Source organism: Vigna unguiculata, chromosome 6 (genome assembly GCF_037176805.1).
Source record: "Vigna unguiculata cultivar grain cowpea cultivar isolate G323 ecotype 2 chromosome 6, ASM3717680v1, whole genome shotgun sequence".
NCBI lineage: Eukaryota > Viridiplantae > Streptophyta > Magnoliopsida > Fabales > Fabaceae > Vigna > Vigna unguiculata.
Genome location: NC_140797.1, coordinates 40106981 through 40131288, shown reverse-complemented (window position 1 = coordinate 40131288; position 24308 = coordinate 40106981). Strand labels below are relative to the sequence as shown.

At 33.1% G+C, this 24308-nt stretch overlaps 4 protein-coding genes across 8 annotated transcripts; 2 read left to right on the top strand and 2 right to left on the bottom strand.

The window, feature by feature from the left end:
* Positions 1–432: 432 nt before the first annotated feature.
* On the bottom strand, positions 433–4729 carry LOC114188102 (jasmonoyl--L-amino acid synthetase JAR4-like). Of its 2 annotated transcripts, none has more exons than XM_028076624.2 (5): positions 4522–4729; positions 3241–3540; positions 3059–3160; positions 1965–2776; positions 433–1021 (listed from the first exon to the last, which is right to left on the bottom strand). In XM_028076624.2, the coding sequence occupies exons 2-5, from the start codon at positions 3531–3533 to the stop codon at positions 483–485; spliced, it is 1746 nt and encodes a 581-aa protein (XP_027932425.1). In that variant the 5' UTR covers positions 3534–3540; positions 4522–4729; the 3' UTR covers positions 433–482. The 2 variants fall into 2 exon arrangements, with proteins under 2 accessions (XP_027932425.1, XP_085530876.1); XM_085674750.1 differs by lacking the exon at positions 4522–4729 and adding an exon at positions 4103–4126.
* Positions 4730–11346: 6617 nt separating this feature from the next.
* On the top strand, positions 11347–16477 carry LOC114188103 (mitochondrial adenine nucleotide transporter ADNT1-like). Its single transcript, XM_028076626.2, has 8 exons — positions 11347–11663; positions 12408–12456; positions 12557–12720; positions 12939–12976; positions 13497–13609; positions 13793–13906; positions 15046–15390; positions 16098–16477. The coding sequence occupies exons 1-8, from the start codon at positions 11533–11535 to the stop codon at positions 16179–16181; spliced, it is 1038 nt and encodes a 345-aa protein (XP_027932427.1). The 5' UTR covers positions 11347–11532; the 3' UTR covers positions 16182–16477.
* Positions 16478–17299: 822 nt separating this feature from the next.
* Positions 17300–18330, bottom strand: LOC114186548 (uncharacterized). The gene is made up of 2 exons (XM_028074483.2): positions 17852–18330; positions 17300–17451 (listed from the first exon to the last, which is right to left on the bottom strand). Exons 1-2 carry the CDS (start codon positions 18184–18186, stop codon positions 17433–17435), a joined length of 354 nt encoding a protein of 117 aa, XP_027930284.1. The 5' UTR covers positions 18187–18330; the 3' UTR covers positions 17300–17432.
* Positions 18331–19885: 1555 nt separating this feature from the next.
* Positions 19886–24308, top strand: LOC114186800 (Nucleotide-sugar transporter family protein). Of its 4 annotated transcripts, none has more exons than XR_003605156.2 (10): positions 19886–20035; positions 20166–20249; positions 20353–20567; positions 20664–20742; positions 21566–21735; positions 22309–22495; positions 22718–22795; positions 22941–23115; positions 23563–23615; positions 23881–24308. XR_003605156.2 is itself a non-coding variant. In XM_028074823.2 (9 exons), the coding sequence occupies exons 1-8, from the start codon at positions 19985–19987 to the stop codon at positions 23082–23084; spliced, it is 1008 nt and encodes a 335-aa protein (XP_027930624.1). In that variant the 5' UTR covers positions 19886–19984; the 3' UTR covers positions 23085–23115; positions 23881–24308. The 4 variants fall into 4 exon arrangements, 2 of the variants coding, with proteins under 2 accessions (XP_027930624.1, XP_027930623.1); XR_003605155.2 differs by having other exon boundaries at positions 23857–24308; XM_028074823.2 differs by lacking the exon at positions 23563–23615.

The window sequence follows — 24308 nt, the reverse complement described above, 5'->3', positions numbered from 1 at the left end:
AAGTCCAAAATATTTACAAGATATTCAGCCTCACGCCGACACTCATGGCCCTTAGCTTTTGAAGTTCTTACTACCGACATGACATGGGGTTATATCTATCAATGATTGTGGGAGTGGCCGTCAAGGTGATTTATTTAAAAAAAAAAATGAATAAACCTTTTAACACCTTTATATTAATTTATCACTTGATATATAAATTTAGAGAAACAAAACATAAATATTTAATGTCTTTAATTATCATGCTTTATATAGAAGGTGCCACTGTACACTGTCAACTGTTTTCTGGATGTGACAGTGACTATATATTGGAGAGATGACGAGGAAGATAACGAGGTTGACAGAGAGAGAGGATGAAACGACAAAAAGGATAAGGATTGAGAAAATGGCCAAAATTCAAGGCACGAAACAGAGGTAGAGAGTTACACAATGTGGTAAAACTAAGCCAACTTTGTTTGCAGTTTGTTATTCCTAGCACAAAAGTTTCAGAAAGCAGTACTGAGATAGTTATTCACAACATTTTCACTCAAGATTTGCAGCACCATGGCGTTTGTAGGACCAACACATCTGGGTGTCTTGTACTGACTAACAGCGGTTCCTAGTCCTAGGTAATGATCAAGAATCTTCTGGAATGTTCCTCTCCGAACAACCCGCAGTTCGAGGGCTCCGATGCAGTTCACTTTGCGAGAACTGGTGTAGCCTGCATCAACAAAAGACTTGTCCAAACAGTTACAGCATTCGTGGAGGAGTTCTTCACTTGCTTCCCCACTGATTTCCCAGAAGATCACGTAGTGTCCCGGTTCTTTCGATACATCAACGTGGCTACTGAAATCAACAACTTCTAATTTTTCTTCTGCTAACAGCTTTGCAGCTTCTTCCACAGCTACCTGTAAATCCTTCTCGGTGTTCTTGTCGATGTTAATGTTTAGCAGAAGACTGCTACGCCGAATAAACTTCAGTTCTGGAGTTGAATTGTGGAATCCCATAACCTTCACCACATCCCCCAATCTATACCGGTACAATCCTGTAATTTTTTCAAATGATTAGATATTCATGCTGTTCACACGTCTGAAAACAAAACATGTTTTTACCAATACTGTGCTCTGTGTGTGCACATTTAATTTGAATTATACTATATAATCTATGTATATAAACTTGTGAATAGGTTCATGAAATCATGAGTGTGATATATGCCTAGGTTACATAAACAAATTTCCAAATAAAATAATGTTTACGTTTTATCAATGTCGAAAACAAACACTCTTATCCATGTTTCTAATTGTGTTTTAAAAAAGAATACGAGGCATGCAGCAAAATTAACTAGCACAATCAAGATAATGTCGAATCATGCAATCTAATTCCATGAAATGAGCGCATGAAAATCCACAAATAGTTGTCAAAAACTTATTGACTGGGTCTAACTTGCAACTTGCAGGATTATATATAATTGCTGCATGTCATATATTTTATTCTGATTAGGTGTATATATGATGTAACTCTACAAGCATCAGGAAGAAATTTCTCCAAGTTGGTCCCATGAAAGATCATGTCACCAAGCATACAAAGCACCCACTTCATTTTCTCAGTCCCCATCACATAAAAATAATAGAAATATTTACGTTTGTTTTATGCTATGCACATAACCAAAAATTTGGAGTGAGGGGGCTGCATACGAGAAAGGACCAAACCCTCATCATCGTGCACTAGGGAGACATATGCAGCACCGAGACAGTGAGCTGTACAAAACCATCATAGTATTTTAACGTTATTAAAAAAAATCTGTCGGTTGATGTCATTAGTTACTTATTAGCTCGCCCACAACAAGGTACACATGGAACATATATTTTGTACTGCAACATTAACTCTTGAAAGAAGGAAGTAGGTGGTAGTCTTCATTCACTTCTCACTCCCATTCATGAATGCCATGCATGAACTAAAGTCAAATTAATGAAACAATAATTGAGTACCTGCTGGATTGGTCATAACAACTTCATACTCTTCACCAACCTTGACTTGAGTGAGGCTCACGGGCTGAGGATCAATACAAAGGAAATCTGGTTCACCACTGGTGTTGTCAAGCTCTGAGAGAGGAATGAATTCGAAGTAACCAATGTGAGGAAGAACAGCATATGTGGCACACTCAGGGGGGTGTTGTGGGTTCACATTTGCTGCAATCCATCCCTCAGAAGATCCATAGTCAGCAGTCAACAAAGGCAACTCCCCTGCATAGTGCCTCAGCTTTTTCAAATAAGGCTCCATTGACCCAGTCATGATGCCATAAACATACTTAGCATTGGGAAAAACCTCTGGTATCAACCCGTACCAGTTGCTCAACCCCGTACACTTTTTGTGGATCAAGTTCGCCAATTTCGGGTTTGGCTTCAGCAGTTTAGACATAGCTGTTCGAATGGAAGGTACCGTGACCCTGCTGCTCAGAACCCCTTCTCTGATATCATTACACAGCTCTTCCCACACTAGTTCAAAGGTTCTAAAAGCATGAACGATACTGTGAGCGAATGTAGAAGACACAAATTGAACTTCGTCCCGGAATATCAGACCACACAACAGATGACAGTACAATGATTGGAAAAAATCAGGACCAAATATCACTTCGTCTGGGCTGCAGCATTGGGATTGCATTGCCCTCATTGCACACTTATAACCAGCATTGCTGAACACATTGCTTGTAGCAGTTCTAGCCGCCAGACCTCCCTTTGTTTTGAACTGTTTGCTTCCGTATATAAAGCTCAAAGCCTTCCCATTTTTTATGGGAAACTCTCTGCAGGAATGCAATTGTGTGAGAAGACAGAATATACCAAGATTCAGTTTGGACAAACAAAAAAGGAATTCAGTTAAAATCGCCAACAATGTAAAGATTTGAAGACCACTGTCCAATCCAATCATTAATAGTCAAAAAGAGAATTAGAATGTTCCAATAAAACTGTTTTACAGTATCATTTACTCTCAGCTTGACATACATGATTAAGGTTTATTACTTTTATTAATCAGCTCATAACGCAAAAATTAATACTAACAAGGGGTGAGAAATGGGGTGAAATACCTGTTTCTAAAGGCAAAAGAGGTCTGGTATATCTGCATTGTGGTTTCATACAATTCATCGTTCCAGGGTACATATTTTGGCTTCCCCTGAGTGGTGCCAGAACTGCAAGAATTCCATTTAGAAACTTCGCGCAACAGTTCAAACTCAAAAAAGCAGAGAGAAAGAAAAAAAAAATAATGCACCTTAAAGACATGGTTGTGATGGGCTTGCCAGTGAGAATAGGAGAAGCATCGCCATCGATAATTCTGTATATGTAAGGTTCCAATTCTTTGTGGGTAACCATTGGAACACAGGCCTTGAAACTCTCTGGGTCAGTTCTTCCATTGAGACCTAAACTCTGCAAATACTCAGCTGACGCGTTATCTTCCAAAATCTTTTTCAGAGTTTCCCTCTGAACCCTTTCCGCGTCCTTCGACAGTAACTCAAATTCTTCTATAACTTTGTCCATATTAAACTCCTCCACTCTCTCAAACATTCTCGCGCTACAAGAAAGACACAGAAAAGAGATCAGTGTTGAGTTCTAAGTTCTCAATTTTAGCAATAATCTCTGTAAAATTTGCCCCAGCATTTGAATGAGATGGGGACGAAAACCCAAACTCAATCCAGACAGTGATAACGCAGAAAAGGACAAACAGTATTATTCATGGGTAGAAAAGTCGGACAAGGCCAAACAAAAATCTAATCCATGTTTCCTTTTAATTGCGTATGTTTTTTTTTTTTAACACGTACATTGAATCTTCTCAGAAACAACAAAACCATGGGAAATCTTCAAATTGTAAGAAATGACAAATTGATGATAAAAACGGTGAAAACGAAAACCAAAGAAATAAGAATGAAAACTCCGAGACTTTATATTCCGTTTTTCTATGCACACTGTTGCGCCAGTCACAAAGGTCAACTCTGCCTTTGGATAGAACAATCTAACAGTCTCTCGCACGATAAATCTTCAAAAACCAAATCAAAAAATTCATATGAAGCAAACAGCAAGAAATTTCAACTGTTAATAAAAAAAAAAAGTAAAAATGGTTAAAAAGAGTTACTGACAAAGAAGTTTCAAATTACACTGGCTGCACAAAAACCGAAGTCAGAGATCAAAAATTAGTCCACGACCGCGGGGTAAAAGACCAGAACCAGAACAGAAAAAAGTGGTCCCATTAAAGATGAGGTTTGGAATAAAAACCAAGAGAGCTAGTTTAGAAAGGAAAAAAAAAAGAAGCTGAAACGCAATGACAACTAAGAACAATAACAAGAAACAAAGCAAAACAAAATCAGCGGTTGTTTCGGAGCTATAAGATTCAGAGGAAACATGAGAGAAGAAGAAAAGTCAACGAAAATTATCGACCAAGCTAACAAAATCATCAGAATTCATCTGGGTGTACAACAGTTACACGACCCGGCAACACAACCTAGAAGCCACCGAAATTAAGAATAAAAAAAACCATAGTTAAACCAAAATTGAATACCTGTGAGAATCTTGGTGTGTTTTGAGGAGTGGTGGATCTGCTTGGTTGAGTAGCTTGAATAGGAGTTGGAGAACGAAAGAGAAGAATGTGTTGTTTGATGTGTTGGGAAGTTGGTGGAAATTAGATTAGAAAGAAAAAGTGTTGTGTGACTTGGCACTTTGGTGCAGGGTAGTGGAGTTTAGTTAGCACCGAAGAAGAAAGAAGGAATGAAGAATCTTATGGAGGATGCAGTAATATATATAGGCCATGGTCAAAAAATCAGTGCTACACAAAAACCTGAAATGCCCAAAATAACCTCGTCGTTTTATAAGAATTACGCTTCCCGCTATTGAATTGGATTCATAGCCGCACCCATAAATGTCACCTCCACCGTGGGCCCCACACCACAAAGTTCCACTCCCTGTGTTGTTGCTGCTTCTGATCATGTTTCAGAGTCACTAACCTTTTCTTTAATTTTTCTCCGACCACAAATTTTTTTTTTCTCTTGGGAATTTTTTTTTACATTAATTAGTAAAATTCAGTTTTCACTGGAGGATATTTTATCCATGTTTTCTTGATTTTAATAAACTATAGTTACTTGTATAATTCAATATTGGTAAAACATTTTTAAAATGTCTAAGTTATTTTAGGTTGAATAGGGTTTTTTTTTTCTGTTGATTGTGACTTAAACCTACACTACACTCAGCCATCTTGAAATATATTTATGCAACGATCACTGTCATATGTTTTATTTGAGGTATGTTAAGCAAATCCCTTTTCGTTATTAACTAATTTTTTTCCAGTGCTATTTATTTTTAGTTTCAAATAATTGAGGCTGATGAAATCATTTTCTGATTTCTAATATTTTTCAGAAGTTTTAAGAAATAACAATATCTAGAGGAATATACCGAAATGAGTGTTTATAAAAACATGTTTTAAATGTTGAATCGTTTTCATTTTTATTTTCACTTTTCCAGTTTTGTAATTTCACAATCTTGCTCTGTTGAATTGTAATTTAATACAAGGAATCTGAGTTTAATCAAATGGATTTCTTAGGTATCACAACCTCGTTGTGCTAGTAGGTGTTATAAATTCAAAATACTCGAAAATACACCAAAAATTAAACAAGAAATTATTAAAAAGTTAAATTGTTAATTTTATATTAGAATAATTAAACAGTTTAATTAATTGACTCGATAACTAATGTCTAAATTTATTTGAGTTGGTAATTTAATCTATAATGCACGTAAATTTATTTATTTTTATGAAAATCAGCGATTCAATTTAAATTTATCTCACGGTTTAATGGGACAATACTTATTTATTGTACAGGGACTTGTGTTGCTATGGATTTTAAAGGTTTAAGAAATATTTTAGATGTCGAATAATTTGTCATGATAATATTGTAAATTTAAAATATAATTTGCATTGCTTTAAAATTTATTTATTATTTAATATACTTTATCACAATAACTTTGTCCATTTAAAGATATATATATATATATATATATATATATATATATATATATATATTAAGTAAATTGGTCCAATCAATATATTTATGATTTCATCGATATAATAAACCGATGAATTTTACCAGTGAATAAGTTTAATTGCTGTTTTATATAATGATGTGAGATACCGGTTAAATGTGATTTTAGAATCAAGTTTAATATAAAATTAAAATTTGTGAAAATAAAATTTGATATATTTTAATTTCAGATAACATACATAATATGTCATTTTCTTTTTCCAATATAGGAACGTAAAGTAAACAATACTCTGATTCTTTCTTCTTCTTCTTTTTTGGCTTAAGCGTTTATTGTGTCGAATAAATAATTGCTTAACGTTTTGCTTTCTATTTAATACAGAGGTGGTTTTAATTATGTCAAATTTTAAGAAAAACTATGTTTCATAAATTTGTTTGATCTTTTAAACTATAAACTATAGTTTTAAATATAATGTCACGGAAAGAAAATTACTGCTTTCAAAATAGGTTTGGAGGCTAATGATAGAAACATAGACAAAGTATTAATTTGGATATTTCTTTGGAAATCATTTAAAAATGGTTTTTTAATAAAAATATAATGAAAACTCAATTCTATTCTATCTATTATCATTAAACTTCATAAATAACATTAATGATACATCTTTCTTCTAAGATAAGGTTATGTAAGTCTTCAAAAATGTCATTATATACATGATTAATGACTACGTGTTACATGTTAGCGTTGATTCCTTCATTAGAAGAATTGTAAAATAGTTCATTTTCAATTAATCAGCATTTGTTATTCCAAATGACTTATTAAGGTTTTGTAAGAACTATATACACAGTTATATTATCGAGGAACATTGACCAATCATTTTATAAAGTATTTTATCAATCAACCACCGCTTTTAAAATATTTTTTATTTTAAAATTCAAAATTCTGTTATGATATTATCCTTAAAAATCATTTTGAAAGATTAATAATCTTAATAAGGCAAGACTATTAAATGAATTGAAACTTTTTTTATTATACGTATTTGATCTCATGGGAAACGCTGTGTATTGTGTTCATTCTTATCTGTACTGTCAAAGAAAAATAGAATAAAATAGAAAGCACTTCCAATGGTTGTTGCTGCGTCTTCGCTGATTCATCATCACGCGTTTGTCCAATGGAAAACCCTAATTTTATAATTTTCCCCCTTTCAATTCATCAATTAAACCTCAATCTATAATCAAGAATCAAGATACTGTTCTATAAATATATAATAATTTTTTTTTGGCTTTATGTTTCTCTGACAATGTTATTACTTATTTTAATTCCTAAACAATAAAGGTTATGGATTGTCATCTTTTTTATACAGTTTTAAAATATTGAAACAATAAGTTTAGAAATTTAAACCTTCACTCTATTACTATTCTTCTTTTTTCTTATATTATTCAATATATTTTGGAAATATGTTATCATATAAATCTAACACTGTTAAATAATGAGTATGAATAAATTGTCAAAAAGTTTGTATTTAGAGACCAACACATTCTGATTAAAGTTACTTTCATTAAAATGTAATGTTTATTAAAGTTTCATTGAATATTCGATTTTTCATCTTCACAAATATATTAAGACTTGTTTTTGTGTTAAGACATAAAGTTATGACAGTATTATTTTCATGTTCATGTTAGATTGATATTAAGGCCCATTTCAATTCGTCTATTTGGAAGCAGGGGCTTCTCCCTGCACCCCAAAGTATTTATCCTGTAACTCCAAAACTTTTTTTGTTTCCAATTTTACCCTTAAATAAAGAAAGAGAAAACACAGTAAAAAAAAATTAACTGCACTCTTACACCCAGTCAACACGAATCTGCTTTTGTTGTAGGCCTCTGCACCCCCAAAAAATGTCAAAATGGATGACAGAATCCGCTTCAAGATTTTAAATATATTTTTTAATTTTTGTTTTGTTTATTTATTATGTTTTCATATATTTTAATATATATCTAAAAATAAAGTAATATATATATATATATATATATATATATATATAATTTGATTTGTAAATAACTTTTTCAAAAATAAATGTAATTATAAAAATAAATAAAACTAAATGATAATTAAACTTTAAATTGGATAAAAGAACGAAATTCCAAATCCGTTTCTGTTTTTTTTTTTTTTAATGAAACGGAACGTGGAATCCGTTTCGCAGCTGAAACGGAATTCCAAATCCGTTTTTATTTTTTTTTTAACGAAACGGATTGTGGAATCTGTTTCGTGTTTATGTTTTTCGTGCTGAAACGGAATATGTATTCCGTTTGGTGTTTTTTTTGGTTTTTCTGAAACCCGTTTTAGCGTGTTTTAAACTGGTTGGAGAGGTGGAGCGTGTTTTAAAGTGGTTGGACAGGTGGAGAGAAAAGTATTAATGATTGAATTTGAATTGGTAAAGGAACACAGCCTATAAGGGAAGAGTGGGGTGTGTGCATGATTGATGGGCCATGGGAGAGAGAGATTTGGGAGACGGAAGACACATTCCGTTTCATTTTCTTAATTTTTAGCAAAACAGATTGTGTAATCCGTGTTGGAGGAAGGTGAAATGGAATCCGTTTTGGTGGTTTTCTTGGTTTTTTAGAGTGTGAGATTCGTTTACGTAATTAATGTAATTAAGGAGTGAGTGTTGGAGTGTGAAATGAAAAAAAAAAGAATACTTAGAGTGATATAAAGGAGAAAGAAGACACTACCTGATAAGAGGGCTAGGTACACCAAAAACACCAAAAACAAATGTATTATTGACTTACAGCATCCCCACAACCACCTACGAACATGAGTAATAAACATATATATATATATATATATATATATATATATATATATATATATATATATAATTTTGTAATGGGTGCGAAAATCATAATTTATAGGAAACGGAATACAGAAACCGTTTCAAAACGTTATGAAACGGATTCTGTATTCCGTTTCAGAAAAAAATTTGCAATTTTTTTTATGAAACGGAATACAGAATCTGTTTCATAACGTTTTGAAACGGATTCTGTATTCCATTTCAAAAAAAATTGCAATTTTTTTTATGAAACGGAATACAGAATCCGTTTCAAAACGTTATGAAACGGATTCTGTATTCCGTTTCATAAAAAAATTGCAAATTTTTTTGAAACGGAATACAAAATCCGTTTCAAAACAATTTTTTTTATGAAACGGAATACAGAATCCGTTTCACAACGTTTTGAAACAGATTCTGTATTCCGTTTCATAAAAAAAATTGCAAATTTGTTTGAAACGGAATACAGAATCCGTTTCAAAACAATTTTTTTTATGAAACGGAATACAGAATCCGTTTCATAACGTTTTGAAACAGATTCTGTATTCCGTTTCATAAAAAAATTGCAAATTTTTTTGAAACGGAATACAGAATCCATTTCAAAACGTTATGAAACGAATTCTGTATTCCGTTTCCCATACAGCTCTCACGACCACGAACCACACAAACCACAATGAAACTGAGCAAAAATTTTAATGAAAGCTGGATGATGGAGAAGAAACGGAGTAGAAGAATACTAAATAGTAACGTATAATAACGTTTTGGGGGTGCAGGGACGTTGACGCAGTAAATGAAATTTACTGCGTCCGTACCCACTTTTACCCATTCTCACAGTATATTAAATAAGGGCATAAACGTAAATTTTGGGGATACAAGAGATTTCTTGGAGGTGCAGGGAGAAGGCGCCTTGGAAGCAACTAAGTCCAAAAATATATGCTCTGTTTAAAAAGTCCAAAATTTGACATTGGGCTTTGTTCACGTACTTGCCTAATATGGCAATTATCATATATGGATTAGTTTCATAATTAATTTGATTTGAGATTAAACACTTGTAATCATTTTTTTGTAATGTTAATATACTTTTTTCTGAATTTTTGAAAGCTTCGTGAATAAAAGATAATGATTTGTTTGCATGAGATCGAAGAAATAGAGAGGAGAAAAAAAAGTAATTGAAAAAAAGAGAAATAATAATAAAGTGAGAATAAGAAAAAGAAGAAGTAAATACAATGGGACAAATACCAAAACGTGGTCGTTTTCATCTCGCTCGCACCTTGTGGTGTGGCCAATACTTTCACCCATTGGTGGACCTTGATGTTAACATAGCAGCAGAAAATAAAAATAGATTAAGAAAAAAAAAAAGTTTTTTCATGGTGGGTATTGGACTTTCAAGAAGTGTGGTGGAGGATATACTCAAATAGTTTTATTTTTCACGTATTTTAAAATAAATTACACTGAGCAATACGATAAATAAAAAACAAAATAGATAATGGAATGAGGTAAAGAAAATGAAAAATGAGAACGGCCAAACTATATTTTATTATTTGTTTGTTTTTTTCTTCATCATACATATGTATTCTTTTATTTATAATTAATATCGGACAACCTTATTTTGCAAATAAATAAAATAAATAGAAGAGACAAACTTATTTTTTGAATATGATTTAAATCATTCTTATTTTGAAATCTAGTTTATACCAGAAAATGAGTTAGATTGAGTACCGATATTCGTTTAAAAAATACTAGAAGATGTTTTAAAATGTGTAGATATTTATTGGATATTCATAAATATTTTAAAAAAAATTATAAATTCTTAAAATTAAATTTAAATAAAATTATAAAAAAATATAAAATTAAATATAAATTAAATTTAACAATAAAATATAAATTAAAATTTAATTAATAAAATATAATTTTAATTTTAATTTTTTACGGATAACAAATATCTGCATATACATATAATATGATACACATAATCGATCTATTTATAAACAAGTATTAAAATACTCACTATCCATTATCAGCAGATAACAAATATCTATAAGTATTAATTATATGTCATGAATTTTATCAACAAATACTCACAAATATAAATACATGTATTTTTGTCGTTCTTAATTCTAATATATGTTGAATCAAGTGAACTTAAGTCTCAACCTACTTTAATTTTATTGTGAATGAATTTATTTATGTAAACAAAAATATACGAGAATCTATTATTTTTATAACCAAGAGATATAAATTATAATTCACTGCCGGTCTAATTATTTTTTAAAATAAAATAGTATTTTTAGTTATAAATTCGTGTTCGGAATTGAAATCCAAACATTAATGAAGTAATCTAAGGATGTGTGTTCAAATTTTATTGTTGTGATTATTATAAAATAAATAAACAATGAAATGTATAATAATTTTTCTTGCCTAGACACGTATGAAAAAACATTAAAAGAGAGAAATGTGATTTCATTTAAAAATGGAGTGATGTTACGTGGTAATGGACTGTGTCCACGTATATATATATATTTTGTATGAATGGTACAATCGAAACGAACGCCGTCACAGGGGGAGGTTGGTTGTGGTGTTGGTGGCTCTCCTCACTCACACTCTTGTCTGAACCGTCACAGAACATGTCTTTGCCGTGAGCGTTGGGAACCTGAGATCTCAATTTCGCATACCGTTAACTTTATTTCCCCTTAAAATAAAAAATAGAAGGTTAGGGTTTTCATGGCTTCGGAGACAAAGATCGTGAATCTGGCTGAGGAAGCCAAGCTAGCCACGGAAGGTGTTAAGACTCCCTCCTATGCTCTTACCACCATCTGCAAGTCCCTCGTCGCCGGTGGAGTCGCCGGAGGAGTGTGCGTCTCATTTCTTTAACTTTTCTTTCTTCCTTTGGGAAACACATCAACACACACACCCCGACATATGCATGCGTATATGTATGCATTGATTGCATGCTCAATCAATTTCAGGAGAATTTGACTATTCGGAAATAGTTTTTTTTTTCCCCAATGTTATTGTTTCCGGAAACTTCGATGCAACTGGCTTCGTCCGGAGCCTGCTATATTAATATTAATAATTAAACTTTGATTTTTCACTGTACGGGAGCAATGAGGAGCTAGTTTTTCTGTTTCGCGAAATCTCTTTCTTTGTTTTTTTTTTTCTGTAATTTTTTATTCAATGGAATATGATATGATCTAGTAAAATTCGAGCCTTACTGTTCACCTGGGAAATAGCAAAAGTAAGTTTCTGTACATCTATCTCTCTGTGTATGGATTAGATCAATTGTATTAGATAAACGCCAGTTTTTGTGGCTATGTAACAAGTTTAATTTCTTCTGTGTAACTAATTATTTGTGAGACAACTTATTAAAATTTAATTACTCTGATTTGCATTAAAATCTGTTTCCTTGTTTGAATGAGTGTAGTGTGTTCCTGTCCAATATGAGAGAGAGTCTGCTTAAGTTTGGAATCCGTCGGTTTAGTTTTATGCTTTTACCAACATAATCTGACTTTGTTGGATATCTGTTAGATGTAATTTCAACATCCCTTTTGCATTATGTTCAGCCTTGGTTGACCTGAAACCTTTTTGTATCTATGTAGATCACGAACGGCAGTTGCTCCGCTGGAAAGGTTGAAGATTTTGCTACAGGTTAATCAGTTTAGTTGTTTACTTCGAAATGTGATGTTGGTGCCGGGATGTATCAATATCATACAAGTGATGTAATGTGATGTACCTTTGCTATTCACAGGTTCAGAATCCACACAATATAAAATACAATGGAACGATTCAAGGTCTGAAATATATATGGAGAACTGAAGGTTTTCGTGGGCTGTTCAAAGGGAATGGGACTAATTGCGCTCGAATTGTCCCGAATTCTGCGGTGAAGTTCTTCAGTTATGAGCAAGCTTCTAAGTAAGCTTTCCTTTAGATATTACGATCATGTACTACTGCTGATAAACTTCTACTGATGGGATTCTGCAATCCTTTTTAACTTTTCTTTCAAAACAATGTTCTTCAAGCTGAGGGTCTCTCACTCCTGCGCAAAGAAGTTTCAATTTTTATATTTATGCATTTCGTAGGTAACGGTAACACTTTTTCCTCTTCTCTACTGAATGTTCCTTTTCTGGCAGGGGTATACTACAACTGTATCAGAAGCAAACTGGAAACGGTATGTCCATGTTTATTATTTTCCCCTTCTGGTGTATGTGTATTGTTGTCGAGGGAGGGGGAGTACTGGTTCAGTAGCTTGTTTTTGCTTTCATAATTTTGAGGGGAAATCACTTTTTTGAAAGGATAAAACTTAATCAGTTCTTTAGGTTCTGTTCTCCAGTAGAGCAAAACATAACATGTATATTAATTTTGGACCACTTCATCCTCTTTTTTAAATATTTCATACTTGGGTATAAACATTACTATTTTCATTCTGTGCTTTTTACATTGGAGAGCAACGCTACAAGTGTGCTAAGTAACTCTATCTAATTTTTGTCCTTTTCATATTTCTAGTAAAATTTTGATCATAAATTATTTTGAACTCAGAATAAGCTAACCCTAATACCCACTAGGTTGACTTTAATAATTTCCTTCTGAAAAATATTTCTAAAAATAATCAAATGGAAACAAGTAGGCCTAAAGAAATTTGTCAATAATAAAACCCCTGCTAAATATTATTTTTCCTTGTACTTCGGCAGAGGATGCTCAGCTGACTCCTGTTTTACGTCTTGGGGCTGGAGCTTGTGCGGGAATAATTGCCATGTCTGCTACTTACCCGATGGACATGGTTCGAGGCAGAATAACTGTACAGGTACTTTCTTTTTTGCTTTTTACCTATTCCTTGTTTTACTTGCTTTTGGTCAGAAAGGTAGCCGGAAACGCATAAAATTAAGATACTTGTTATAGCAGTGGAAAAAAAGGTTTATATCAAAGTGTCTTAATGTTTTTTGTTTTCTTAATACAACACTAATTTTTCTTTTCCTTGTATTTGCAGACAGATAAGTCCCCTTACCAATACAGAGGAATGTTTCATGCTCTGTCAACTGTACTCAGGGAAGAAGGTCCACGTGCTTTGTATAAGGGATGGCTTCCTTCAGTCATTGGAGTTGTGAGTAATTTTTCTGGAATTTCTTTGTAGGAGTTGATGATTACGGCCGTAATCATAATTCTACTATTAGCTTTCTGGAAATTCACATTACATTTGACAGTAACAATTAGGACCTGAAGGTTGCAGTTGGGGGAGGGGGAGAGAACCTATGAAACACTTGACACTTGATTATGTTGAGTTCTTGTCAATGTCTACCCCCTTCTTAGGGGACAATTTAATAACATTGCTTTTTGGCGCTACTTATAGATGTGGGGTATGTTGGTAAGGATGTGTGACTAAGGTCTTTAGTGTTTATTCCTGGTTATTATCTGTAGTTAGATAGCATCTAGTCAGTACATTGTGCAGAACGTGGGATCAACATCAGGGTGTAGGATTGATCATAAAGCTTCACTTAACATTGATATGTTTGGTTTTAATGATTTGGATATTTAACTATGTTTTCTAATAATTGTTCTTCTACGGGTTAAATGTTTCGAAGAAAAATTTATTTACATAAAGGCTTACCACTGCTCAATGCTCTGACTCTATCGATAGTAAGTTCTAATAATTAGTACAACTATTGGGGGGCGAGGGGTGTTATGGCGACAAGTTTTTACCTGGTTATGTTCTAGGTGGAAAATAGCTAGGTGCACAACGCGCTAAAATCTAAATCGCGCTGCAGCAAAAGTGCTCAACTTTTGTTGCAAACCCAGAAAAGAGTTGGGGCAAAACAAATTGATAGAATGAAAAAGAATAGAACAAAGGAGATAAATCTCTCCCTCTAATCGTTCCACCTCCACAAAGAATGAACAGATCTCTCTACCTTCATAAAGAGCAAAAGCTCAATTTACAAATAATAGCTGACAAAAGGAATTCCCCTCTTGTCAGTCCTCCTATTTATTTATATCACTAACTCCCTCCCTCAAACTAACTAACTATTAACTAATACCCCAGCTGTATTAATTTACTACCTCTTCTCTCATTTCTAACATCCTGAAAGTTTATAGAAATGTGAAAAGTTACTCTTCTAAAATATTCTGTGTGCTTTGTAATTATAGTTAACTAACTAAAGTTTGCTTTAAATTTGAACAAAAGCTCCCGTTTTTTGTTCTGTCACCAGATTTATTGACTTAATCTTACTCTTTATTCCTGTTTTTCAGATTCCTTATGTGGGTCTCAACTTTGCTGTTTATGAGTCTTTGAAAGATTGGTTAGTTAAATCCAATCCATTTGGTATAGTTCAAGATTCTGAGCTGAGTGTGACAACTCGCCTGGCTTGTGGTGCTGCAGCTGGAACTATGGGACAAACCGTTGCTTACCCTCTTGATGTCATTCGACGAAGAATGCAGATGGTGGGTTGGAACCACGCAGCGTCTGTCGTAGCTGGTGATGGAAGAGGGAAGGTGCCACTTGAATACAGTGGCATGGTTGATGCTTTTAGGAAAACTGTTCGGTATGAAGGATTTGGTGCATTATACAAGGGTCTGGTGCCGAATTCTGTAAAGGTCAGGCCTTCTCCAGTATTCATAAATTATGTTACGTTCTGAAAAAATGTGGGTAAAACATATGTGCATAAATATATATGCAATGCATCCGTTGAGAGAGTAAGGTTTTCCTTTCTTCTCTTTACGAAGGTACTATTAATGTACTATATCTATGAAGCACTTAAAACAAGTTTGTTCATACATGTCATCCGAATGTTTTCTGTGTGCGATTCCTATATCATACTCTGTTGGTGTTACTTCCCCGATTAAAGCTGTGAACTTCACAAGCTTCTACCTGATTAGAACGAAGTCTGTTTTTGAATAGTTATTGTAAGACTCAAGTGTCTGTAGTCTGGGTCAAGCATTTCACATTTCGAACTTAAATTATATACTAATCCAGCTCAGATTGAGCTCAACTTGATGAAGTGCATGATCAATTACCACTAAAAACATAAGATCTTAGGTTTTTAATGTTATTAGCCTTGTCTCACATTTTTTTAATCTAAGTCAAAAACAATATTTTACACTTTATAAGTGAAAACGTTGTTTCATTAATTTATGAATTGGTTATAAAATTTTGGCTTCATGTTAGAATTTGTTTAAAAGTCTTTTACAATTAGCGTGGAACCACGCAAATCAGTGCACTTTGCATAGCACAACCTACAATTAAATCAATTATCTGAAGATATGAGCAATCTTAATCTCTCTTGACTCTTGATTTCTCGCAGGTGGTTCCATCCATAGCAATCGCGTTTGTAACATATGAGGTGGTGAAGGACATTTTAGGTGTGGAGATCAGAATATCAGACTGAAGATTGTCAGCCATCTGATAATTGATTGCCTGTTGTTTTCTTGTAGGCAAGGGGATGCTCAGAGATGATAACATAGGGTTATGTTCTTGGTTTACATCTCTTCATTGAGATGGGAAGCACTTTAGTTAGTGTGCATAAATTATTTCCCCTTGTATCAATTTGTTTTGCTCTGTGAACATGATGTAGCTCTTAGCTTCATATTCATCTTCTATGGCAATAAATGTTGTAGGAAAAACAATGCACAGACTTATCTGCATGCCTTTCTTCACGAGTGAAGAATTTTTTTATTGATGGAATATCCAGTGATTCGCTACTTTATTTTATTACAATCGATTTGACGGGATAAGTTAAAAGACCATTGCTGAGTAATTAGTCATTATCCTTATGAGTAGTAAATTATTTTTATATATAGAATTATTGGATAAAAGGTGGGGTTTATCATTGGAAATATATGTGGCTTCAAGGTCCTAATGAAATATATCCATGCAATCTGAACAAACCCGTCAATATCTGAATATTTTTCTCTCTGATTCCAAGATCTTACTAGAATATGATAAATTGTTCAGTCATAGTCAATGACAAGTCTTTCCCCCAACTATATAGAACTTAGCCATTCAAGTAAACATGTCATGTTGTTGGAAATCTTGGACATTTACGATCTTTTGATATACAAATATATCAGAATATGGATATCTAAACAACACATGAATAAATATCATTTTAAAACGCACACCCCCGATACACACATGAATAAACTTGAACCAATTACTATTTAGCCCATGTTTGAGAGACTCTTTAAGAAAGAAAAGAATCGCATATTTTAAGAAAAACTCCGTGAAAACAAATGATTATTCCTTCATAATAAGTTGAACTAATACAGCCAATTTTAATAAACTAAACACGGAATATAAAATTGAAATTACAACCCAATTTAATCTAAGTAATTCATGTATTAATATATTTAATATTAAATCCTATACATTTCTTCAGTTTTAAATCAGGTTGGGTTTTAAACACCCTACCGATCGGTATTCATGTCCCAACTAACAGAAACTGTTTCATATAGCATATACATGAATTGCGTCAAGAATGTTAACTTGTGTCCACCATCATTCATACTTCAATTATCTACAGCTTCTAAAATGGTATTCATATATACCTTGATGCAGACAAATACCCCTCTACCAAAATCTTGCCATAATCTCTATATATGTTGATTTGTGTACTCCTCCACAATAGCAAAATTTGGCTTCACATTTTTCTTCCATGCCTGAACACAATAACAATGACTTTGTACAATAATAATCACTCAGTTTTTAGGCTATACGATTTTTTTGGAAACAAAACTATAAAAAAAGAAGAGCTACGAATTGTTTTTCTCCCACTTGTTTGGTTTCAGAAAAACAAGCAGAATGAATTCAGATGACAAAATTCAAATTATACTCCATCTTTTCCTAATCTTAGAGATTCTTCTGTATTTTAATTCAGCTTTTTTTCTTTCTTTCAAACAGGAGAAAATCAATTAGAACCTCTAAAAAATGCAGAGTCTCAAGCTCCAAGTTTGTATCATGATTTGAAAAGAAAAAGATAACTGATGCAACAATTCATACAACAAAGCTAGGAAAAATTTAATATGCAATACAATATATAAGATGTGGAAGCTGAATTACCTGGAGTCTTTTACTGTAGTTTGAAATCTTGATGAAATTGGCTTTCTCCCAAGCTTAGGATCGTGTCTCCCTCGTTTCTTTCTTTGTAATCGTGATGTGCATTTTCTAGTTACAGTAATCTCATCTTTTATCTTCTCTTCACTCTCCTCATCTTCTGTACACTCATCGCTTGAGAAGTATAATAACGAGAGCAACACAAGCAACATGTTGAGCTCAGCTAGAGATGTATTTGGCATGTGTGAATCACTCAATGCATCAACAACAGCATCTTCTTCCCCTTCACACTCTTCCAGCGTATCGATCTCACTCTCTCTTTCTTTCTCTGGTTCTGCCATATTCTCTCTAACAAATTTGGTTCTTCAAATCAAACCAAGATTTTATACTGTCTGCATCTGTTGATCCGTGAATGTGCTTGTGTGCATGCCTGAAACTTGTTTCTGTGAGAGTATATATACATAAATAGATCATAAGGATGTGTACAGAAGCCATTGACCTAATTTGAGTTGAGCTAAAGTTTAAACACATTCGATTCTCAATTCCATGTTTCCAATTTTGTGTTTCTATTTGAAAGTGTGAGGTTATTTTGATTGTGTCTTCCTCAATTGGTGCATGCAATATATGGTGGAGAAAATATATGACATTGTAACAATGACTCAACTATTTGTGGCTTTGTGAAATTGCTTCTTCGAGTTCTTATTACAGCCACCGAAATTTCTGCCTTCAATTACTTACAAGATTACCCTAAATCTTGCCTCTTTCATCAGGTAGGGTTAGTTAAGTATAATTTATACAGGGATGAACATCAACAAATTACTATTAGAAATAATAATAATAATAATAAGTAACAAATACATAAATAAAATTTATTTAGCTTCCTATTTTTTTTTTTTTAATTTAGATTGCATGAACATTTTGGCCCTTCTAAGCTTTGTTAGTTGATTAAGTTTCTTTTATTATTTTAAAATTAAACAGTTTTTTCAACTTATTTTATTCATTTTTAGAAGTTAAATCAATTAGATTGTTTTAATCTTTTTACTTAAACTTACTATGATTTAAAATATTAAATTTACCTGTAGTAAAAAAAATGATTTTTTTTTTCTTCCTCTACACATTCTACAAAATTAAATTCTTCATTTTTTTATTAGCATTCCACCGAGTTACTTGTTTCTTAAATTTTAAATTACTCTATATTTCAAATCTATCGTAAATATTGAAATATTTGAATATGAAATAAGAATTTGTGGTATTTTTATGTAGAGAGAAAATTGACAAAAAAAAGAGAGACTAATTATGCTTAATTTTAAAAACGGCGAGACTTATTTAATTTAAAAAATATTCGAGAGAGGAAAATCATGTAGTTTAGGTGAAAAAGAAAAACTAAAAATATAATTAAGCCAGTAGTTTATATATATTTTCTAAACAATATGTTTCTTTAATAATTTTTATATAATTGTAATTCTTTAATAATATTTATTTTCAAAATATGTATATTATATCATTCTAAATCCTTTTGTTAGAGTTTTAGAAGACGTGTTTGTTCTTGTGATTCATTATTCACATAATATATATTTTGAACACAGGTATTTTGATTGTAATGTACCTATATTAACATCTTGAAAGCACCAAGATATTCTTGAATATAGTCTATTATATTTATTACATTAATGATTGTATAACCTATGTTATTGCACATTATTTGTAATCAGTTATGCATGAATTATATGGCGACTGTAATTTAATTCATTTAAATTTGATTATTGTAATTCAATAAGTTGAATTTGAGACATAAAAGTTATTTATGACAAATTTTCACTTTTCTCTTTTTTATGTATTCTTTTTCAATCAAACACGAATATTTTTTTTCAGGTCATTTTTTTTCTAAACAATTTTTCATTAATTTTTTTATCTTTTGTTCTCTCTATTTTTTCACACCATCCAAAGGCTTGGACTGAGGTTGTTGAATTTAAAAGACATTATTCTTATTTTATTTCCAAATAATATTTTGGTATTAAATAACTCGGAGAGACACGCGCCAAAGCCCTTCATAGCAAATGAAAGAAATTTGCATTAAACGGTGCGTTTGAGTGCGTGTTTCTTGAGTCTCTCTGCGTGGATCTGCAGAAGTGTTAGAAGATGCAGTGGTACTTCGTCGCTGCGCTCCTCACCGTTCTCACCAGTTCTCAGGTGACTCTCACTCTCTTCCATTCTCCCAAATCCTCACATTCAAACCCTAATTTCATCCATTTCCATCTCCCATTTACGCACACTTGAAGTAGTTAATGTTAATTTGATATCGATAAGTTTCACGTGGCAGGGAATACTCACAACCCTCTCGCAAAGTAACGGAGAGTACAAATATGATTACGCTACGGTCCCATTTCTCGCCGAGGTTTTCAAGGTAAATGGAAAAACATTTAATGCGTCAATTTTTATTCGATGGGAACCGAGTTTTTATGCTGCATAACATCGGTTTATGATTTCATCTTTGTTATCATACTCAGCTTGCGGTGTCATGTTTTTTACTGTGGAGGGAATGCCAAAAGTCACCCCTGCCAAAGATGACGACGGAGTGGAAAACGGTGGCTCTATTCCCTATTCCCTCGGTTATATATCTGATCCACAATAATGTGCAGTTTGCTACACTCACTTATGTGGACACTTCCACCTATCAGATAATGGGAAATTTGAAGATTGTTACCACTGGGGTGCTATTCAGGTGCCTTGTCTTTTCACAGTTCAGATTTCAGAACGGTGTTTTTGATCTCTCAGTTAGTGTCTCAAGTTTTGAATTTTTCATTTTGTTTCTTTGTAGGATGTTTTTGGGTAGGAGGCTTTCTAACTTGCAGTGGATGGCTATTGTGTTGTTGGCTGTCGGGACAACCACTAGTCAGGTGTCGAAGACTTGATCCTCACAAATTTGGTTTTGTGCCTTTAAATTTATTTTTATAAGAAGTAATCTACTATGATTTATGCATTGTTTTATATGGATTATGAACTGGAAATTCAGTGTTGAGGAGTTAGATGAATATCTAGTAACGACGTTTGTACTCGCTAGGGTAGCAGTGATGGAATACGTCTGGATATATTTTATCGGTCATTTACTAATGTGACACTCTCGTAAGGTCATTTTCATGCAGCAAATTTGTTGTTTATTTTTGGAAGATGCCTCACTCTTGCACAACTTCTTCCTCATCCTTTCCTCCTTCTAACAATATTTATTTTTCCTTAAATTTCTGATTTGTAAAACTGCATTCGTGACATGAAATTAAGTCATTACATGCTAAACGTGATTTATTCTGTGATAATTGTAGCCTGTTAAGATCCTGAGCTTCAAATGTTAAAGTTTGAGTAGTACATTCTTGGATTTAGAAGGTTTCAAATAAATTCAACAGGCTTTGGCTTCCTCTGCTGACATTTGTACATGGTATCAGAAAACAAAACAAAACAGAGACAAAGTGGCTGACAAATCACAAATGGAACAGATAATTTGTTTCCGTTGCATGATAGTAGTAGAAATTTCCCTTGAAATGTCCACGAGTACAAAACCTAAGAGATGTAAAGGATAGCATGTAAAATTATACAAAATTGAAGCATAAATGCATCTTTGTTCTATTCTGTATTTTTTTCTTGTATGGTCAATGGTTTATATATTAGGTAAATTAGTCTTGTGACATAAATTTTCTTTAGAATGACCACTACGGTTTGTTGTATTAGGTTAGGGGCTGTGGAGAGACTTCCTGTGAATCCCTTTTCTCAGCACCAATTCAGGGATACATGTTAGGAGTTCTATCTGCTTGTCTCTCAGCATTAGCTGGAGTTTATACCGAGTTCTTGATGAAGAAAAACAATGACAGCTTATACTGGCAGAATATGCAGTTGTACACGTAGGTATTTTTTCTTGATTTTGTCAAATGTCTAAAAATGTATAGGCACATGTGTTTTTGATCTTTTAAACTGTTTACTTCAGAAGAAACTTTTTCTCCATTTCTTCTCCCTTAGCCTATTAAATGAGTGTGGTTATTTTATTTTGTTTTCACTTTCTAAGAACGAGCAGAGCATAAATAACTGTTGAATTCATGCAGTTCATTCAATATAGATTCCTAATTCCTAACTCTTCGAACTTGACATTTTTTGTGGTTTTTCTGCTTGCTTTTTGAGGTAGGTGTTATATGTTTAATAGATTTGTTTTTCCACTGTTATTGGAGTGTTTGTAAAATAAACATGTGGTACCTTTTTTAAGCAATTTTTTTTTTTTGGATTTATTTTTTAATTCAGAGAATTTTTATTTCTGCACTGTTCTTTGTTAAAGAGAAATTAATGTGTATGTAAAATTGGTAGAGGTGTCAAGGGCTTCTTGAGTTCGTTGTTATGGCACTCTGGGAATGACCAGTTATCATGGTCAAATATTTTTCTACATTTACTTGGAGGAATACGCATGAAGTGAATTTCTTTTACAGGTTTGGAACACTTTTCAACATGGCAAGACTACTTGTGGATGATTTCAGAGGTGGATTTGAAAATGGGCCTTGGTGGCGACGTATTTTTGATGGATATACTATCACGACCTGGATGGTGGTATTGAATTTGGGTTCTACTGGTCTTTTAGTTTCATGGTTAATGAAACACGCTGATAATATTGTGAAGGTATATCCTTGGACCCTCCTGCCACCGTCCTTTTCTCTTGTGTTTGTTTTGTTACATAATCTATTTTACCATAGAGCTTGATGCTGGGTTTATCTCCAAAGAATAATATTTTTCATACAAGGGAAATAATTTTAACGCTGAAATTAGTAAAGTATAACATCACAATTGGTATTTGTTTGTTTATTTCCTCTCCTAATTATTAGTTGTTGATGCTTTCTTTAGGTCTATTCCACATCAATGGCAATGCTGCTAACAATGATACTTTCACTATTTCTCTTCAACTTCAAACCTACATTGCAGGTAAATTACCTTCCACACTCTCTCCCCCTAGCAGAACTGTTAAGTCAAATCAATTTGTTGCACATAATTTTGCAGATAAGCTATATTATATGTTCTCAGGCTATAAGTGGTTATTATTTTTTATTTTATTTTTTCCTCTTTACAGCTTTTCTTGGGCATTATCATTTGTATGATGTCTCTACACATGTATTTTGCCCCACCAAACATGCTCTTGGATATGCCAATAACTGTTAAACCAGACGAAGAGAAGCTCATTGAAGTTTCTGTTGATAGAAGACCACATTCATGATGTTGTATTGACGTCTGAATACAAGGCTTGGGTAAATGACATTTATTTTAATTCTGTGTTTTTGTTTTATTTTTCAAATGCATAATATAAAATATTCCCATACAACATCTAAAAGTGCTACATAACGTGTGGCATTAAGAAAATATTTATTTGATATTAAACAAGGCTTTGTTGCTTTCTTCCTCGTGTCGTGCTGGTCCTGGGTTTTACTTGTGGAAAGCCACAAATAGCCCCTTGTTCATGAGGTTAAGGTGATTTATGGTCAACCCTTCCCAAACCTCAAAAAATGTTGGTAGCGCGATGCATTGGGTCACCCTTTTAAGGAGTTCTATTATATGTTAGTGTAACTGCACAAACGTCACATTATATCCCTGGATTTGATGTTGTGTTGTTTATATGTGTGCTGATCTTTATGAACTATGAAGCTAACCTAATCGAGTCGCCCACCGGGGTGGGCGGGCTTTTATGTTGCATGCAGTACTCTGAACTGAATGGAGTATCAATTTGAACGTGATATTTCAGTTTTTTTGGGTATGCGATACTATACTGCATGCAGTTTAAATATAGCAGTATTGAGCTTCTTCTAGATTGAAAGACAATCACAAGTCTCTTAGTGCTAATTCTACTTGCGAAATATATATGGCCACTAATGTAAACTGTGCCTGGCTTCGTTAATATGATAGCCTTGTTATAGCTTTTTGTGCCTATTGTTTCACTTGTACGCAAACGATTGGTAATTTTGGTTTTCAGTATTTTCTTATTGGATCTGCAGGTAATATAATTTGTTCTTTCCCAGGTATTCCTATAAGGCCTATTAAAGTCAATAGTAGAGCAGCAGAATGCTGAATATTATTCCACGCTGCATTGGTTCAGTGACTTTGTAGAGCAAAGGCATCTTCGGTGGTGTGACTTAAACTCCATATGACAAATTCGGAAATCCCTTGTGTTGCCTGTGTTTAAGTATATTAGAAGGATGTTGAAGGAAAAAATTTGTTGAATGAAAGTGAGCAGAATTTGGTTTAGACGGAAATGTAATTTTGCTATTGGCTTTTGTTAAGTCTGTAACTTCTCTAGCTGGTAAGTGAGTGATAGAGGTGTTATCCATTGACATAAAGTCACATGAAGTCAAACCAACAATGTAGTCCATCATTCTACCTGATTACTGTACTCACTCGGTAATTCTTCTCCATTAATGAATTTAAGTAGAGTTGTTTTGCAGTTTAA

Excerpts from the sequence above, each read along its gene's own strand:
- LOC114188102 (XM_028076624.2), bottom strand. The coding sequence starts at position 3,533 with ATGTTTGAGAGAGTGGAGGAGTTTAATATGGACAAAGTTATAGAAGAA. Across the intron at positions 3,161-3,240 it reads ATCACAACCATGTCTTTAAG|TTCTGGCACCACTCAGGGGA; the intron begins GTGCATTATTTT and ends GAATTCTTGCAG. Across the intron at positions 2,777-3,058 it reads TCTTTTGCCTTTAGAAACAG|AGAGTTTCCCATAAAAAATG; the intron begins GTATTTCACCCC and ends GCATTCCTGCAG.
- LOC114188103 (XM_028076626.2), top strand. The coding sequence starts at position 11,533 with ATGGCTTCGGAGACAAAGATCGTGAATCTGGCTGAGGAAGCCAAGCTA. Across the intron at positions 11,664-12,407 it reads GGTGGAGTCGCCGGAGGAGT|ATCACGAACGGCAGTTGCTC; the intron begins GTGCGTCTCATT and ends GTATCTATGTAG. Across the intron at positions 15,391-16,097 it reads TGGTGCCGAATTCTGTAAAG|GTGGTTCCATCCATAGCAAT; the intron begins GTCAGGCCTTCT and ends GATTTCTCGCAG.
- LOC114186800 (XM_028074823.2), top strand. The coding sequence starts at position 19,985 with ATGCAGTGGTACTTCGTCGCTGCGCTCCTCACCGTTCTCACCAGTTCT. Across the intron at positions 20,036-20,165 it reads CCGTTCTCACCAGTTCTCAG|GGAATACTCACAACCCTCTC; the intron begins GTGACTCTCACT and ends TTCACGTGGCAG. Across the intron at positions 22,796-22,940 it reads ACTTCAAACCTACATTGCAG|CTTTTCTTGGGCATTATCAT; the intron begins GTAAATTACCTT and ends TCCTCTTTACAG.
- LOC114186548 (XM_028074483.2), bottom strand. The coding sequence starts at position 18,186 with ATGGCAGAACCAGAGAAAGAAAGAGAGAGTGAGATCGATACGCTGGAA.